General features: G+C 47.2%; 1 protein-coding gene and 1 non-coding gene across 2 annotated transcripts in view; both read left to right on the top strand.

Annotated features, from left to right (window-relative positions):
• The first annotated feature begins 7183 nt into the window (after positions 1-7183).
• Positions 7184-17668, top strand: part of SRCAP (Snf2 related CREBBP activator protein) — a 30678-nt gene continuing 20193 nt past the window's right edge. The window contains exons 1-14 of the mRNA XM_065892799.1: positions 7184-7237; positions 8427-8678; positions 10224-10409; positions 10647-10787; positions 12134-12356; positions 12472-12749; positions 13382-13475; positions 13614-13703; positions 14196-14384; positions 14474-14802; positions 15494-15671; positions 16806-16942; positions 17169-17338; positions 17455-17647. Coding sequence (XP_065748871.1) covers positions 7184-7237; positions 8427-8678; positions 10224-10409; positions 10647-10787; positions 12134-12356; positions 12472-12749; positions 13382-13475; positions 13614-13703; positions 14196-14384; positions 14474-14802; positions 15494-15671; positions 16806-16942; positions 17169-17338; positions 17455-17647 — 2514 coding nt within the window. The remainder of the gene's footprint in view (positions 7238-8426; positions 8679-10223; positions 10410-10646; positions 10788-12133; positions 12357-12471; positions 12750-13381; positions 13476-13613; positions 13704-14195; positions 14385-14473; positions 14803-15493; positions 15672-16805; positions 16943-17168; positions 17339-17454; positions 17648-17668) is intronic.
• On the top strand, positions 13161-13291 carry LOC136135760 (small nucleolar RNA SNORA30/SNORA37 family). Its single transcript, XR_010656605.1, has one exon. It is a non-coding gene; the product is annotated as a small nucleolar RNA SNORA30/SNORA37 family (small nucleolar RNA).

Below are 17668 nucleotides of genomic sequence, written 5' to 3'. Positions count from 1 at the left end.
TTTTGGTTGCTTCTAAGTTCTGGCAGTTCTACATAAAACTGCTGTAGACATCCATGTGCAGGTTTTGTGTGGACAAAAATTTTCAACTCCTTTGGGTGTTTAAAGGGAGTGATTACCGGTTTGTATGGTAAGAGTATATTTACTTTTGTAAAAAAATACTAAGTTGTCTTCCACAGTGGCTGTACCATTTTGCATTCCCACCAGCAATGCATGAGAGTTCCCACTGCTCCACATTCTCATCAGCATTTGATGTTGTCAGTGTTCTGGATTTGGAGCATTCTAATAGATGTGTAGTGGTATGTCATTTTTGTTTTAATTTGCCTTTCCCTGATGACATATGATGTGGAGCATCTTTTCATATGCTTATTTGCTGTCTGTGTATCTTTTCTGGTGAGATGTCTGTTAAGGTCTTTGACCCATTTTTTTTTTAAACAGGTTGTTTTCTTATTTTTGAGTTTTAAGAGTTCTTTGTATATTTTGGATAACAGTCCTTTATCAGATGGGTCTTCTGCAAATATTTCCCCTCTGTCTGTGACTTATCTTCTCATTCCCTTGACATTGTCTTTCACAGAGCAGTTTTTCATTTCAGTGAAATCCGGTTTATCAATTATTTATTTCATGGATCATATCTTTGTTGTTGCATCTAAAAAGTCACCATTGGACTTCCCTGGTGGCACAGTGGTTAAGAACCCGCCTGCCAATGCAGGGGACACACAGTTCGAGCCCTGGTCTGGGAAGATCCCACATGCCATAGAGCAACTAAGCCCGTGCGCCACAACTACTGAGCCTGCGCTCTAGAAGCCTGCAAACCACACCTACTGAGCCCACGTGCCACAACTACTGAAGCCCACGCACCTGGAGCCAGTGCTCCACAACAAGAGAAGCCACCGCAAGGAGAAGCCCGCGAACCGCAACGAAGAGTAGCCCCTGCTCACTGCAACTAGAGAAAGCCTGCACACAGCAACGAAGACCCAACACAGCCAAAAATAAATAAATAAATTTATTTTTTATAAAAAGCCCGAGCACCGCAACGAAGAGTAGCCCCCACTCGCCACAACTAGAGAAAGCGTGTGCACAGCAACGAAGACCCAATGCAGCCAAAAAAAAAAAAAAAAAAGTCATCATTGCCACATACAAGGTCATCTAGATTTTCTCCTGTGTTATCTTCTAGGAATTTTATAGTTTTGTGCTTTACATTTAAGTGTGTGATCCATTTTGAGTTAATTTTTGTGAAGGGTATAAGATCTGTGTCTAGATTAAATTTTTGCATGTGGATGTCCAGTCGTTCCAGCGCCATTTGTTGAAAAGACTACCTTTGTTCTATTGTATCGCCTTTGCTCCTTTGTCAAAGATCAGTAGACTATATTTATGTGGCTCTATTTCTGGGCTCTCTTTTTTGTTCCATTGATCTGCCTATTCTTTTGCTAATACCACACTGTCTTGATTACTGCAGCTTTATAGTAAGGCTTGAAGTCTGGTAGTGTCAGTCTTGCAACTTGGTTCTCCTTCAATACTGTTTTGGCTATTCTGATCTTTTGCCTCTCCATACAAATTTTAGAATCAGCTTGTTGATATCCACAAAGTAACTTGCTGGGATTTTGATTGGATTGCGTTGAATCTATAGATCAAGTTGGGAAGAACTGGCATCTTGACAATATTGAGTCTTCATTATTCACTTTTCATTCAACCAAAATTTCATTTGCCTAATGGAACAATCTCTTCTTCACAGGGTTGTTTGAAATGGTTTTCATATATTAATTATCTAGAGATACTGTGAATGCTGTGACAATGTACCTGCTCTCAAGGAGTTTATCTTTTAGTGGGAAGGGGGCAGACAATAAACAAACATACAAATAAATTAATAACTTCAGGTAAGGGTTGTGAAAAAGGCACATGATAAAGAGTGACAGGCAGTGAAAGGGCTATTTAATGTCAGGGAACTTCTCTGAGGAGGCAACATTTGAACTAAGACCTTCATGAAAAGTAAGAGTTGGCCATGAGAAAAATTTTTATTATTATTATTTTGGGGGATCTGAGTTCCCCGACCAGGGACAGAACCCAGGCCCACGCAGTGAAAGCGTTGAGTTTTAACCACTGGATCGCCAGGGAATTCCAAGAAAAATTTTTAGATGGAGGGAACAATGGAGATGAAGGCTCTGGAAGCAGAAGTGAATTGGATGGATGGTTTGGAGAAGGGCAAGGTGGCTGTAGTATAGTGAACAAGGGGTAAATGAGGTTAAAAAAAATAGACAGAGATCATATCCTGTAGGGTTATTTTATTTAAAAAAAGTATAAAATACATGTTGTGAGATACATAAAGTGTACAAATTTTACGTGCACATTTCAGTGAATGTTTACATCTGTATACAACCCTGGATGTGACCTCATCCAGATCAAGATATAGAACAGGAAGGAGTCAGCAAGCTTTTTATTGTAAGATGCCAGATAGAAAATAGTTTAGGCTTTGTGGGCTATGGTCTCTGCTGCAACTACTCAGCTCTGCTATTATAGCAGGAAAGCAGCCATAGTTGCTATGTAATGAAGAGGCATGGTCAGATTCCCATAAACCTTTAGTTGCGGACACTGAAATTTGAATTACTTGTAATTTTAACGTATCACAAAATATATTTTTTTTTTCACAAAATATTTTTTCTTCTTTTGATTTTTTCCTCAACCATTTGAAAATGTAAAAACCATCCTTAGCTTGCCAGCTGTACAGAAACAGGTGGTGGGCAAGACTTGCCCTTTGGGCCATAGTTTACCAACCTGATACATTTCTAGTATCCCCCTTGTGCATCTTTCCAGTTAAAACCTTTCTCTCCCAATGGTTATTGTTCTGATTTTTATCACCATCAATTAATTCTGTCTGCTCTTGAATTTTATATAATTGGAATCTTATGCATTTACTCTCGTGTCTGGCTGTTTCAGCTCAACATAATGTCTGTCCTATGGGAATTTTAAACCATGATACATCATTTTCATTTAAGAGAACTAAGATGATCTTAAGTGTGAGTGCACGATGCTCTGATTTATATGAAAAGGTCACTCTGGTTGCTGTGTGGAGAAGGAGTAAAGGGAAACAGGAGTGGAAGTGGGAGGCCCAGTCAGGAGTAATCCAAGCCAAGAGATGATGGTGGCTGGACCAGGGTTATAGTCAATGAAAATGGAAGACAGACTTTAGACTTACCTTGAGTTTGAGCTCACATATCCAATACGTTATTTCTGTGTTTCATAAGGTGTGATAATACTAGTAAATTTCCTGAATAATCTTTCTGAGACTGGCATAGTGAATTGTCAGGTATAAACCATGTCTTTACTCTCAAGGGGTTAACAACAGTTTTGGGCGTGGGGTGGACAGACCATGAATCCAGATACAATGCAATCAGTTCTTTATGGAGCCCAGGAGGATATGGGAGCCAGAAGGGTAGTCAAGAGAGATCATCTGGGGGTTGTGGCCCTTGAGCTAAATTCTGAAGGAAAAATATTGAAAAAGGATAAAAAAGTATATGGGAAGGCCAAGAAATGTGAGCTCTCTTGGGAGTTCAGTGTGGTTCTATGGAGTCTCAGAAATATGTAAGCTTGGCCTGCAAAGATTTTGAACTGGGCCTAAATGGATGGGCACTTACCCACTTTTTCAATCAAACAATCCATCCTTGATGCTTCTGTGTGCCCTGAGGCTCCAGCATAGGACAGAGGTAGCAAACTGACAGCCTGTGGCTGAATCTGATGTATTTTGCCCCTCTTTGCTTTATTTACACTACCTTCCTGGTCCTCCTAGGTTTTTGAGTTTTCAACCCCTGGTTTTTGCTGTAACAAAAACAGTACTTCAAATCAACGACACAGAGAGAGAATCAGCTCTTTGAGTAGAATGGGGAAGAGCTCAACGGAGTGGATGAAGAGGAGCTGAATGAGAGCTTTATCTCGGATTCTGTACCTGGCTCCTAGGGTGGGCTTTAGGTGGTAAATTTTGTGTTTGTATCCTTGTGACTTTGACTGCTTTGTTATGAATCTTCGTTCTGGACTCTGTCACTAGTTAATCTATGAGCCTCAAATCATTTGTAAAATGGAGCACTGCTAGGATTAAAAGAGATAATCAAGTGCACAAAGTGGCCTCAATAGAAGGTATCTGTTATTATTATTATTTTATTTCGGGGTGAGGGTATCATATTCCCAAAGGGGTTCTTAACCTAAAAAGTTGGCTAACAGATGGCATAAGTGCTTAGGAGTTACTGGGAATACCATCCTTGTGTAAAACGAAGCAGCTCTACATAAGTGGACTGTCATGGGAATCCAGAGGCCCAGGTTCCACTGCTAACTTGTTGAAAGTACCTGAGAAATTGCTTCAGCTTTCTGGGTGATCTATTAAAAAAAAAGTGGGGTGTATCGATCCGAGTTGGCAGCCGCAAAGCAGCCCCAGCGGCAGGTTCCGTGGTGGAGGGTAAGCTTTCCGCCGCGGACCAAGCGGCGAGCCTCCGGGAGGACTACATCTCCCAGCCTGCCTTGCGCTTCGGACAGCGCCCTACGCTAGCACGCGAACCTCTCCGCTCCCCGAACCTCCTGTTACTGTCTCTCGCGAGAGGACGGGCCGCGCCGGCGGTAGCGATAGTGAGCTGTGGTGGTGGCGGTGGTGTTGGTGGTGGCGGCCGAGACGGCGGCGGCCATTTTGGTGAGGCCTCGGAAGCGGCGGTGGCGGTTCGCTGCGAGTAGCGTCTCCCATTTTTCCCACCCACCGCCCGCATCTCTGTGCCGCGAGAGGAAGCAGTGGAAGCAAGGCGGTGACAGTAACCGCGGGCCCCAGGGGAATTTAAAGGCCGCGAAGGCGGCGGCCAAGAGGGGGCCCTCCCCCCTCCTCGGCGGGAGGGGGGGTGGTGCGCACGCCCCCGAGGACGCAGGTAAGGAGAGGGAGACAAGATGGCGGACGCCCCACAGCTCCCCTCCCCTTACGGGTGACTGCGCGCGCATCTTTCCGCCACCGCCTCCCCTCCCACCTTCCCGGGGTGCTGCGCGCGCACCTTCGGCCGGGGCCCCGGGGCCGGTGCGCGAGGCTGTCGGCGCGCGCCCATAGCGACAGGCTGAGGGGGGCCAGGCCGGCCGGTTCTGGGCCCGGGCGCGTCTTCTCTCCCCTCCCGCCCGTCTGCGCACGCGTGCCTGAGCGAGCGAGCGAGCCGTGAGAGGACGGACCCAGGTGCGCTCCTGCCCGCCCACCAACCCCAGTCCCCCCTAAGGGGCGCGCGGGAAGAGGAAGGGGGGCGTGGGACGAGTAGTCGGGGCCCGCGCCCACCATATCCAGTCAGGAGCCAGGACCTGGCGGCACGAGCCCTCCCTTATCTCAGCCTTTCGCGGTCTGGTGGTGGGGGCTCCCTGACGGGCAGGGATGAGAGGCTTCCTAGTCCTGCGACCCTTGGGTGCGTGGGCTTGGGTTCTGGCGGGAGCCCCCGGGCGGTGCGCGCAGCCGGCTTTCTCCGCCTCCAGGCGCGCACGCGCGGGCCCCTCCCCCAGTCGCGCACGTTGGGTGGGGTGGGAGTCTAGGAGGGGGCGGGGCTATCTTAGGGCTAGTGGCAAGTTGGGACAGAGGTCAGGGGTCACGCTGGGTCAGGCTGTGGGGACGGGTTGGGAGACGGTAATAAAGAAGGGGGTCGAGAGTTCAAGCTTCTTGGATTCTGGTTAGCTCGATTCCAGTGACTCTGTTGTGGAAGGTGGAGTGAATCGAAGGCTGCACTGTGGTTAAAGAATTTCCTTAAACACTGGGGAAACACTTCCGGGCCTTGTGTGGGTTTACCCTGCCTATTTCCGGGGTATGGTTCTTTGCTGTTCGGGCTTCCTTACCTCTGCTCCTCTAAGGTCTCCTGCTCTAGTTCTGCTGTTTGGGGAAGTGTCATATGGCGCAGGTATAGGAGTCGCAGGGCCTGCCCTGAGGAAGGGTGGATCCTCCTACGTTTAGCCCTCACTGGAAAGGAGAGCTGGCTGCCAGGCAGCCAGCACCTTTTGAGCTTCTGGCTGTGACAGCTTTTTTGGCTTTGTTAATTTGTCCTCCATTCAGAAGTTGGAGCCTTTTACCCTTAAGCTTTATAAACTTGTTTGGGGGGCTTCACTTCCTTGCTTCTCCTCCCCAGCCAAAATCTCATGTTACTAGGGAATTCTGTTTTCACAAAACGTGGTTTGTTTTTATTTTTCTGAAATGTGATTTTTTTTACTACTGTAGTTGTCTTCTGCCTTTAAACTGATTTGGGTATATTTAAAAGCCTCAAAAGTTGGTGTAAAGAAAGCTTTGATGGGTGTTGGTAAATGTGGATTAGTTCCTCACTGCTGTTTTCCTCCCTTTTTGTTTCAGGCGTGATTCCCCTCAGTACGGCGGCACCGTGGAAGTACAGACTTTCACAGGGGGTGTGGTCTCAGCTCACACAGGTGAGGACTCATATACCATTTCATGTGCTGATGCTAATGGGAAAGATGTTTGAGATAATGATTGTGGTGCAATAACAGATCTGGGACTATGGAGAGAGAAAGATCTGATCACCCTGAGTCTACCAAGGAGAGTAGCATGTTCTCTCGGTTTTGGCATCAGACTGTCTAGGTTTGTCCTCCTCCTCCTACTTCCTTACTGTGACCTTATGCAAGTCTTTTGGTCTCTTTGTATTCTGATTTCCTAATTTATAAAACAGAGGAAATATTAGAATGTAAGCTGCGTTTATGTCAGCGGTCTTTTTTGCGTAGCTCTGTTTTTGGTATGTAGAAGGAGCTAAGTAAGCATTTATCACAGCATGAAAAGTATCTGGTTTATAAGGTAGATGGGAGGATTATAGAACACATCAAGTAAGTACTCAGTAAAGTATTTGACACATAGTAGATGCTCAAGAAACGTAAGCTATAATCACTGTGTTCGATTATCTTTATTTGTTAGTGTTATCCCTGTTTTTTAAGAAGATTCCTTAATCTTTCTAAATCCCATTTCTACTCTTTTTACCCTACTTTAGGTGCTCCAGAGGCCGGTGAACCTGAGAGGAGGCTGGGACGCCCTAGTGGGCCCCGGGCCCTGGAAGGCGGGTCCCGGTGGCCGGTGGCCCAGAATGAGGCCAGCTCCCAGCATGCCCTGCAGCCGGACGCCAGCCCCTCGGCCAGCAGCAGTGGTGACAACGACCCAGTCGTTCTTCAGGCATCCAAAGAGGAGCCTGGGAGTGGGACCATGCAGAGCAGCCCCTCCCCTGCTCACCCTCAGCTCCCAATCTTGCAAACACAGGTTTGAAAGTGGGGAGGGTTCCTTCTCTGCTTCTGCTTTGTGGGCTGCTGGCTTTGAGGCAGAAGAAGTGTGGAAGGTCTTAGCCGTGTTTCCATGACCCTAGCTACCTTGGTAACTGAGTTTGGAGAATCTTTGATGCTCAGGTGGGCTGTCAAGCCTGTTGGATAGTCATATTCTACTTGACATTAGTATAATGTTGATCTCTAAGAGCATGGAAATTCCTCGTTACCTGAAAAAAGTTGAATTAAGCCAGGTTGGAAATGGGGTTTGTGACAAAATGCTTTTAAGACTGCGTACTTTGAGAATAGCTCGGTTTCTTTTGGAACTGGAATGAGGTAAGCCTTGTGGATGGTGTGTAGTATTCATTCTTTTCTCATACTGAGGGAGTGCTGGAGGTAGAAGAAAATGATGACTTTTAAAAAACTGGACAGACCTACGTTTTCCGTACAGTAGGCTTTTTATGGTTATGGGTTTGATATTATTTTCCTGAGCAGCTGGGAAATTATGCGACATAATGTCTTTCTTCATTTAGTTGAGGTAGGAATTTGAGTGGCCCACTATGAGGCTTGTGTGCCAGAGTGAATTTCATGAGTTCCCTCACTATGCACATTTAAGTAGGACTTTGTTCTATACTCATTATTGTTTATACGGTACCTTGTAATAGGTGGATATTTGAGAACAGTGACTAATCCTCCCTTTCCCCATCTACCTCTCCAGTAAAGGAAACTATCGAGGCTGGTGATGAACATAAAGAGGTTTAGGTGATCTTGGATTTTTTGATGCTTTTTGAATTTGGTGGTAGCTCAGATTTATTCGCATGGGTGAATCTGTCATACTTGCTGTGAAAAGGAGGGAAAAACAGGGAGTTGTTTATGTGAGTGAAATCATTGAGGTTCTGAAAAGATCATTAAAATTTGAGGTCATGTGCTATAGTAGTAGTCTTGAATTTGGGAATTGTGTAAATGTCAGGCTCTAATTCCTCTTGCATGCCAAGTGTTTACTGGAAACTTGGCTTTGCTGTCTTGAGTACCTTATTAAAACTTTATCCCAAATGTTGTGTTTATAAAAGTGAGGTTGATACCTTACTCCAGAGCTTTTTCTTGTGGAGATAGAATGAAGGAATGTACTTAAAACCCATGGTAGAGTGCTGCTAAGCATTCATCTTACCTGTCATTTCTCCCTTTTCTAGATGGTGTCGGACGGCATGACAGGCAGCAATCCTGTGTCCCCTGCCTCATCCAGTTCCCCAGCCTCTAGTGGGGCAGGTGGCATCTCCCCCCAGCATATAGCTCAAGATTCCTCTTTGGATGGACCTCCAGGGCCCCCAGATGGTGCCACAGTGCCCCTGGAGGGGCTCAGCTTACCCCAGGCTGCTGACCTGGCTAACAAGGGCCCAAAGTGGGAGAAGAGCCATGCTGAGATTGCAGAGCAGGCCAAGCATGTATGTATTGGGAAGGCCCATGAGGCTTCTTGGGAGTCTTCCTCCCTGAACTCCTATGTCCCATGGGTATTTTACATTTCTTTCCTTATCTTTGATTTACAGTACAGTCTCTGCTTTGATCTTGAACAAGTTTCTTGGACTCTGAGCCTCATTTTCTTTTTTTTTAAATAGGGATGGTGTAGGAGTGAATAGGCTGTTAAAAGGTTTAAGTTAAAGGAGAAAATAGACACAAAAGTGTTTTGTAAGCTATGAGCCTCCTAAGATTTACTGGTTTCTACTTCACGTTTTTCTCCTGTAGTCTCTGTTAAACTTACCAGAGGTAAATGTTGTCTCTGGGCCAGCAACATCAGCATTACCTGGGAACTTATTAGAAATGCAAATTCTTCGTACCCTTCTTCTACCTACCCATTTAAAACTCTAGGCGTGGGGTCCAGCACTGTCTTTTTTTTTTTTTTTTTACGGTATGCGGGCCTCTCACTGTTGCGGCCTCTCCCGTTGCGGAGCACAGGCTTGGGACGCGCAGGCTCAGCGGCCATGGCTCACGGGCCCAGCCGTTCAGCGGCATGTGGGATCCTCCCAGACCGGGGCACGAACCCGCATCCCCTGCATCGGCAGGCGGACTCTCAACCACTGCACCACCAGGGAAGCCCCCAGCACTGTCTTAAAAAGCACTACAGATGATTCTGATGCATGCTTGAACTTGAGAGCCATTGGTCTAATATCCATGTCTTTCTTGGTGTTTCCTTGGTGACCATCAGGCCATTTAGTTCCTTGTCTCATCTGTGGCTGTTAGTTCCTTTGATTTAGTTTTTGTCAGGAGAGGACAAAAATAATGAGGGCAGTTGTCCTGAGTTTATAAGTCACCTCTGTTAAATAAAAATTTCAAGTGCTTTCATTTTTCTTTTTATGATATAACGAATGTAGAAACATTGTTATCTTTTTGTAATACTAACCACTGTTAATCTTTTGTGTATAACTGTTCAGTATTTTCCACAAAAAAGTACATTTTAAAAAATACATTTTATAAAAATGATATTTTTTAAAAACAAACAGGATTATGTAAATTGGATTTTATAGCATATTTTTAAGTACGAACATACACTCTTGTGTAAGTAGAATTCTGCGGCAGTGAAGGTCCCTGCAATGTATCTAGAGTCAGTAAGGAAGCATGCTTTCCTTGTTCTCTGGGAAGCTTCCCTTGGATATGTTTTCCTAAGTTGTGCCTATATTCATAAGGTATGGAGTGTGAAAAAATGGAAAAAGCATGAAATCTGGTGTGTGGAGTCAGACCTATTTTTAATTCCCAGTACTTATCAGCTCCTATCTTTGTAATCGCAAGTAAATCACTCAATCTCCCTGATCTTCTTTTTGCTCACCTGGAGAGCGTATAATATCAACTCGTAGGATTGGTATGTGGACTCAAGACAAGCATATAACACTCAGTCCAGTCAGTGCCTGTACGTAGTCAGAGGTCAGGGATTCAGCCATGGTCATGAGGTGAAGTATATGTCAAGTAACTTGATTGACCTAGCTCTTCCTCATTAGGAGGCTGAGATTGAGACTCGGATTGCTGAGCTGCGGAAGGAGGGTTTCTGGTCACTGAAGAGACTGCCTAAAGTGCCCGAGCCTCCCCGCCCCAAGGGCCACTGGGACTATCTGTGTGAGGAGATGCAGTGGCTCTCTGCCGACTTTGCTCAGGAGCGCCGTTGGAAACGGGGTGTGGCCCGTAAGGTATGTCCTCAACTGGACCTACTACCTTCCATTTTGTTTTCAGGTTTGCTTTTTCTTGATGGGTAGGTTGGTTGGAAGGGAACCAAACATAATGGTGTACAGTGCTTGTAAATGCTTCTAGTCTCAAGAGGCAAGCTCTGACTTACCAGGTTTCTTGGCTTTGACTTTTCTCTTTACCCTTGACTTGGGGACGGGCCGAGCGTCTGGCCTTGGAGTGTTTTCACCTCATTCCCACAGGTGGTGCGAATGGTGATCCGGCACCACGAGGAGCAGCGGCAGAAAGAGGAACGGGCCCGGAGGGAGGAGCAGGCCAAGCTGCGCCGAATCGCCTCCACCATGGCCAAGGATGTTAGGCAGTTTTGGAGCAATGTGGAGAAGGTAGGCAGCAGAGATTGGGAAAGGGAAATGCCTTGGTGTTGACTGGTGGGTAGCATGGTAGCAGGAATGATCAAAAGTTCTCCTCGGGAGAGTGGATAATTATTTCATGCAACTCTGATGACGTTTCTGTTGTGTGCTGGACCTTTCAAGCATTGAGTTCTACGAGGAAGAGAGAAGTACAATGGAAAAATATGGGTCCTGCATTTGGGGATTGATAATAGGACTTCTTGACTCCCCTTGGCCATCTGTCCTTTGCAGCCCGTTCAGCATGCTTTTTCAAGTGTGTGCCATTTACCTGCTTAAATACCATCAAAGTTCTCATTAACTGAATTGTTCTCATTTATTAAGTTGTAATTGTTTCTTTTTTTTAATGTTATTTTGTTTATTTTCTTTTATCTTTTTGGGCTGTGTCAGGGTCTTCGTTGTGGTGCACAGGCTTCTCTCTAGTTGCGGTGTGTGAGCTTCTCTCTAGTTGTGACGTGTGGGTTTTCTCTCTCTAGTTGTGGCGCCCGGGCTCCAGGGCACATGGGCTCTGTAGTTTGCAGCACGTGGGCTCTGTCATTGAGGCGTGCGAGCTCAGTAGTCATGGTGCGTGGACTTAGTTGAACCACGGCATGTGGGATCTTAGTTCCCCAACCAGGGATCGAACCCATGTCCCCTGCATTGTAAGGGGGATTCTTTACCACTGGACCACCAGGGAAGTCCCTGTAATTATTTCTTAAGTATTACCTGGCTTCTGTCTATATTTTCATTCTTGTATTCTGCCAGTTCCTTTTCTTTTCTTTTTTTTTTTTTTTTGCGGTACGCGGGCCTCTCACTCTTGTGGCCTCTCCCGTTGCGGAGCACAGGCTCCGGATGCGCAGGCTCAGTGGCCATGGCTCACGGGCCCAGCCGCTCCGCAGCATGTGGGATCTTCCCGGACCGGGGCACGAACCCGTGTCCCCTGCATCGGCAGGCGGACTCTCAACCACTGCGTCACCAGGGAAGCCCCCTTTTCTTCTTTCCACTTCAAACATTCTCTTGTATGTCCGTGGCCATTTACACATGCTTTTTCTGCTGCAGGGGATGCCTTTTTCCTCATCTTCACTTAGGGAACACCTACTTAATCTTTAAGATTCAGCTCCAGATACATTTGTAAGTCTTTCCCCACTGCCAGAGACTAAGCTGGCTCCTCTATTCTGTGCTTCCTTTCTGCTTTCCTCAGAAGCACCCTTAAGGTCATTTAGCTCTTCCCTCCTGAAAAGCCAGCCCAGGGCCTAGCATAGTGGAGGCTTCCCTAAATGTTGAGTAAGAATACACGAGTAAAAGATTATCTTGGTGATCCCTCCATTTCATGCTTGTGTCAGGTGGTGCAATTCAAACAACAGTCCCGGCTTGAGGAAAAGCGGAAAAAAGCCCTGGACCTGCACCTGGACTTCATCGTGGGGCAAACTGAAAAGTACTCAGACCTTCTGTCTCAGAGCCTCAACCAGCCACTAACCTCCAGCAAAGCTGGTTCCTCCCCTTGCCTTGGCTCTTCCTCAGCTGCCTCTAGTCCTCCACCCCCAGTTTCCCGGATGGATGATGAAGGTGTGTGTCCTCTTTAGCTCTGTTACTCTTCCTCATGTACCCTTTCCAGAGCTGAAAACCCACCCTGTGGCTTGCAGGGCCCCGTGGACTTTGTGACCTTGTTCTCCTGCTATAGATGGGGACTTCCAACCCCAAGAGGAGGAGGAAGAGGATGATGAGGAGACGATTGAGGTTGAAGAACAACAGGAAGGCAATGATGCAGAGACCCAGAGGCGTGAGATTGAGCTACTTCGACGTGAGGGAGAACTGCCACTGGAAGAGCTGCTCCGTTCCCTCCCCCCTCAGCTGCTAGGAGGGCCTTCCAGCCCCTCAAGAACCCCCTCATCTCATGATAGTGACACCCGAGATGGGCCTGAAGAAGGTGGTGAAGAAGAGTCCTCTCAGGTGTTGAAGGTATGGGCAGAAGGGGATAGAAGGTGGGTTCAGAGTGGGAGCAGAGGGAGAGCCTTAAGGACTGAGTTCTTCCGGTCTATGAGGTTGGTTGTGGTTTTTAGGAGTCCTCCATGGTCTGAGCAGTTGGGCTCTCATTTGAGGTTGGATAGGAAAGAATCTGGGTTTGGGGCAAGTTACAGTGTGAGATGGCCAGGTTTCTGATGTGTGGAAGAGTGTACTGTACTCTTAGAATTGCTGTGTGAGCTTGAACTTTGGTCCTTGTCGCTTCTGTGAAATGGCCCTAATACTCACTTGCTGGTTTGTAGGTTCGGAGCTGAGATGGTAACCTTGAAGTCTCTTCTGGACCTAAGCTTTTTGTTTTTCCATGTGTCCGAGTGCATGGGGTTGGTGTTGGGGGCCTGTGTTTCTCTTCTAGCACTTTCACGGGTCCTCCCCTGGGCAGTGGGGCCAGGATTTGGTAGCTGGTACTGAAATTGAAAACCCTTGGTTGTATCCTTGCCTTGGGACGGTGTCAGTGGCAACTGTCACTCAGTGGGACAGAGAGACTATTCTGTGACATCTTATTCAACGTTGTGTCTTTCTCTTGCTGCTCTAACCATAGGCCTTCTCCTTTTTCATCGTCTGCCAAACAGGTAAAGCCCCCACCCTCCTCTGTCACACAGCGCAACAAACAGCCTTGGCATCCAGATGAGGAGGATGAGGAGTTTGCTGCCAATGAAGATGAAGGTCAGGCCTGTTCTCAGTCCTGTTGCCTCTTACCCCTTAAATTGTCTGGACCTAATATTTCAGACTTTCTCACCTCTTCCACTTGGACTGTGTTCTGAGCCTCTGTCCCCGTTGATCTTGGTTCATTCTCTTTCCTAGCGGAGGATGAAGAGGATACCATAGCAGCTGAGGAGCAGTTGGAAGGGGAGGTGGATCATGCCATGGAGCTGAGCGAGTTGGCTCGAGAAGGTGACACCAGACATTTTACTGAGTACCCACTTGGTGTCTCTGTGCAGAATGCCAGAGATAAAGAAATGAATAAGGCACTCTTATCCTTTCTGGAGATACTCCAGATCTAATGACAGAGACAGATTTATAGATGGTTATAAGTAGAAAATTATGATTGGTTATGATGGAAGTTTGAACAAAGTGATGTGAGAGCTGAGTGGAGGGAAGAACTATTGGAAGAGGATAGTGGCCATGTTTGATCTGAACCTTAAAGGGGAGGTTCCTCAGATTGATGCCGTCCTTCCCAATGGAAGGCAGGACCATCCACACTTCTAGCCCATGTTACGGGGCTTGGCTGAAAATAACTGCTGCTGAAAGTAAACTCTTTTGCCTCCCTTCAGACCTGGGCCTAGCAGTGTCTGTAGAAGCTGAGGTAAAATGAACTGGCACCACTCAGACCTCCCCTTCTTCCCCGTGAAGCATGTAAAGGCTTATCCTTCACTTCTCTTCCAGGTGAGCTGTCTGTGGAGGAGCTACTGCAGCAGTACGCAGGAGCCTATGCCTCTGATGCCTCTGCCCCAGGTTCTGGGAGTAGTGAAGAGGAAGATGAAGATGAAGTTGAGGCTAACAGCTCTGACTGTGAACCAGAGGCGGCCACAGAAGCTGAGGAGGCTACTCAAGAGGATAGTAGCAGTCAGTCAGGTGAATGTGTGGTCATGAGGCAAGAGCTGGGGAGGGCAAGACTGGAGGAGTAGGTATGGTGGACACTAAGCCTTGATCTTGTGCTTTAGACTCTACTGAGGAACAGAGTGAGGATGAGGAAGATGAGCATTCAGAAGAGGAAGAGACAAGCGGGAGTTCGGAATCGGAGGAATCTGAGTCTGAGGAATCTGAGGAGTCCCAGTCACAGAGCCAAGCAGATGAGGAAGAGGAGGAAGATGATGACTTTGGGGTGGAGTACTTGCTTGCCAGGGACGAAGAGCAGAGTGAGGCAGATGGAGGCAGTGGACCTCCCACCCCAGGGCCCACCACCACTCTAGGCCCTAAGAAAGAAATTACTGACATCGCTGCAGCAGCTGAAAGTCTCCAGCCCAAGGGTTATACCTTGGCCACTACCCAGGTATTTCCAGGCCCAAGCTTCTACTTTCTCATATCTTTTTTTTTTAATAAATTTATTTATTTATTTATTTTTGGCTGCCTAGGGTCTTCGTTGCTGTGTGCGGGCTTTCTCTTGTTGCGGCGAGTGGGGGCTACTCTTCGTTGTGGTGTGCGGGCTTCTCATTGCGGTGGCTTCTCTCGTTGTGGAGCATGGGCTCTAGGCATGCGGGCTTCAGTGGTTGTGGCACTTGGGCTCAGTAGTTGTGGCTGGCAGGCTCTAGAGTGCAGGCTCAGTAGTTGTGGCACACTGGCTTCGTTGCTCCATGGCATGTGGGATCTTCCCGGACCAGGGCTCGAACCCATGTCCCCTGCATTGGCAGGTGGATTTTTTTTTTTTTTTGGTACACGGGCCTCTCACTGCTGGGGCCTCTCCTGCTGCGGAGCACAGGCTCTGGACGTGCAGGCTCAGCGGCCATGGCTCACAGGCCCAGCCGCTTCGCGGCATGTGGGATCTTCCCGGACCGGGGCACGAACCCGTGTCCCCTGCATCAGCAGGCCGACTCTCAATGGCTGCGCCACCAGGGAAGCCCGGCAGGTGGATTCTTAACCACTGCGCCACCAGGGAAGCCCCTGCTTTCTCATATCTTGAGTCTCCTGTTTCTCAGTGACAGATTCCTCAATTCCATTGTGTTACCTCTCCTCTTACCTACTAGGTGAAGACACCCATCCCCCTGCTCCTACGGGGCCAGCTCCGGGAGTACCAACACATTGGGCTGGACTGGCTGGTTACTATGTATGAGAAGAAGCTTAATGGCATTCTTGCTGATGAGATGGGGCTAGGCAAGACGATCCAGACCATTTCCCTGCTTGCCCACTTGGCCTGTGAGAAAGGTAACTAGGCCGGGCCCTTCTTCTTGGGTCTCTCTTGGCCAATTTCCTGGGAAGCTTATTTAATGACTTCAGCTGTAGCATGGTGAAACAGTCTCTTGCTGATAAGTAGCTTCATTGACTCTGGTCAATAACTGTATAGAGAGGTCATTGTAGGCACTAGGATTCCCCAACCCGCCCGCCCCAAATTTTGACTTAGTTGATTTACAATTTTCGGTTAGTTTCGGGGGGTACAGCAAAGTGATTTGGTTATACGTATGTATGTATATGTTCTTTTTCAGATTCTTTTCCTTTTAGGTTATTGTAAGATATTGAATGTAATTCCCTGTGCTATGTAGTAAATTCTTTTTATCTATTTTACATGTAGTAGTGTGTATCTGTCATTCCCATACGCCTAATTTATCCCTTCTCCCTTTTCCCTTTGGGTAACCATAATTTTGTTTTCTGTGTCTGTACGTCTGTTTCTGTTTTGTAAATAAGTTCATTTGTATTATGGTGCTAGGATTCTTAGGAAGGGCCATTAGGACAGAATCGTCAGGGTTTTTTTTTTTTTTTTTTTTTTTTTTTTTTGCGGTACGCGGACCTCTCACTGCCGTGGCCTCTCCCGCCGCGGAGCACAGGCTCTGGACGCACAGGCTCAGCGTCCATGGCTCACGGGCCCAGCCGCTCCGCGGCGTGTGGGATCTTCCCGGACCGGGGCAAGAACCCATGTCGCCTGCATCGGCAGGCGGACTCTCAACCACTGCGCCACCAGGGAAGCCCCTCGTCAGGGTTTTATACCTGAGTTCCAGAACCCCACAGTTTGTATTTCCTTACCATCTCTCATCTTTTTAAAAATTCCTCTGCCCCAGATCTCTCTGAATCTTACTTTATTTTTTAAAACTGAGGTATAATTAACATTTAACACTATATTTCAGATGTACAGTATAAAGATTTGGTATGTGTATACACTGCAGAATGATCATCATCATCATAGTAAGACTAGTTAAGGTCCATCATCATACATAGTTACAAAACATTTTGTTTTTTCCTGTGGTGAGAACTTTTAAGATTTACTCTTAGTAATTTCACATGTGCAATACAGTATTATTAACTGCAGTCACCGTGTTGTACATCTCTCATTCTTTCGCTAAACAGGTAACTGGGGTCCCCATTTGATCATTGTCCCCACCAGCGTGATGTTGAACTGGGAGATGGAGCTGAAACGTTGGTGCCCCAGCTTTAAAATCCTTACTTACTATGGAGCCCAGAAGGAGAGGAAGCTCAAGCGGCAGGTTTGCTTCCCCATGTGATTGCTCCCTTCCCCTATTGATGTTTCGTATACTTTTAGGCCCTTTCCTCAAATGAGTTCCTTTCCCTTCCCTTTCTGTTACCCCATTCTGCTCCTGGGACTTTTCTCCTTTCTCCCAACATGATTTCTGTTCCTGGAAGATCTTAGGATGTCTTCTTTTTGCTCTTTCTTTTTACCCCACTTTCTGCTACTTTCTCCTGATACTGCAGGGCTGGACCAAGCCCAATGCCTTCCATGTGTGTATCACATCTTACAAGCTGGTGCTGCAGGACCACCAGGCCTTCCGCCGCAAGAACTGGCGCTATCTCATTCTGGATGAGGCTCAGAACATCAAGAACTTCAAGTCTCAGCGCTGGCAGTCATTGCTCAACTTCAACAGGTGGAGATGGAGATGTCTGAGATTGATGGGAGGGTTGACTTGGCCTGCCGGGTGGGATTCTTGCACAGTTGGGACTTTGCTGACCATCCTCCCTGTAATTCCCTGCCTCTTTGCAGCCAGAGACGCCTGCTCCTGACAGGAACACCCTTGCAGAATAGCCTCATGGAACTGTGGTCCTTGATGCACTTTTTGATGCCCCATGTCTTCCAGTCTCATCGCGAGTTCAAAGAATGGTTCTCTAATCCCCTAACTGGCATGATTGAGGGCAGCCAAGAGTACAATGAAGGTCTAGTCAAACGCCTTCACAAGGTAGGGCCTGTACCAGTTTGT

The sequence above is a fragment of the Phocoena phocoena genome, chromosome 15, assembly GCF_963924675.1.
Source record: "Phocoena phocoena chromosome 15, mPhoPho1.1, whole genome shotgun sequence".
Taxonomy (NCBI): Eukaryota; Metazoa; Chordata; class Mammalia; order Artiodactyla; family Phocoenidae; genus Phocoena; species Phocoena phocoena.
This window is presented reverse-complemented; position numbering and strand designations above follow the sequence as displayed.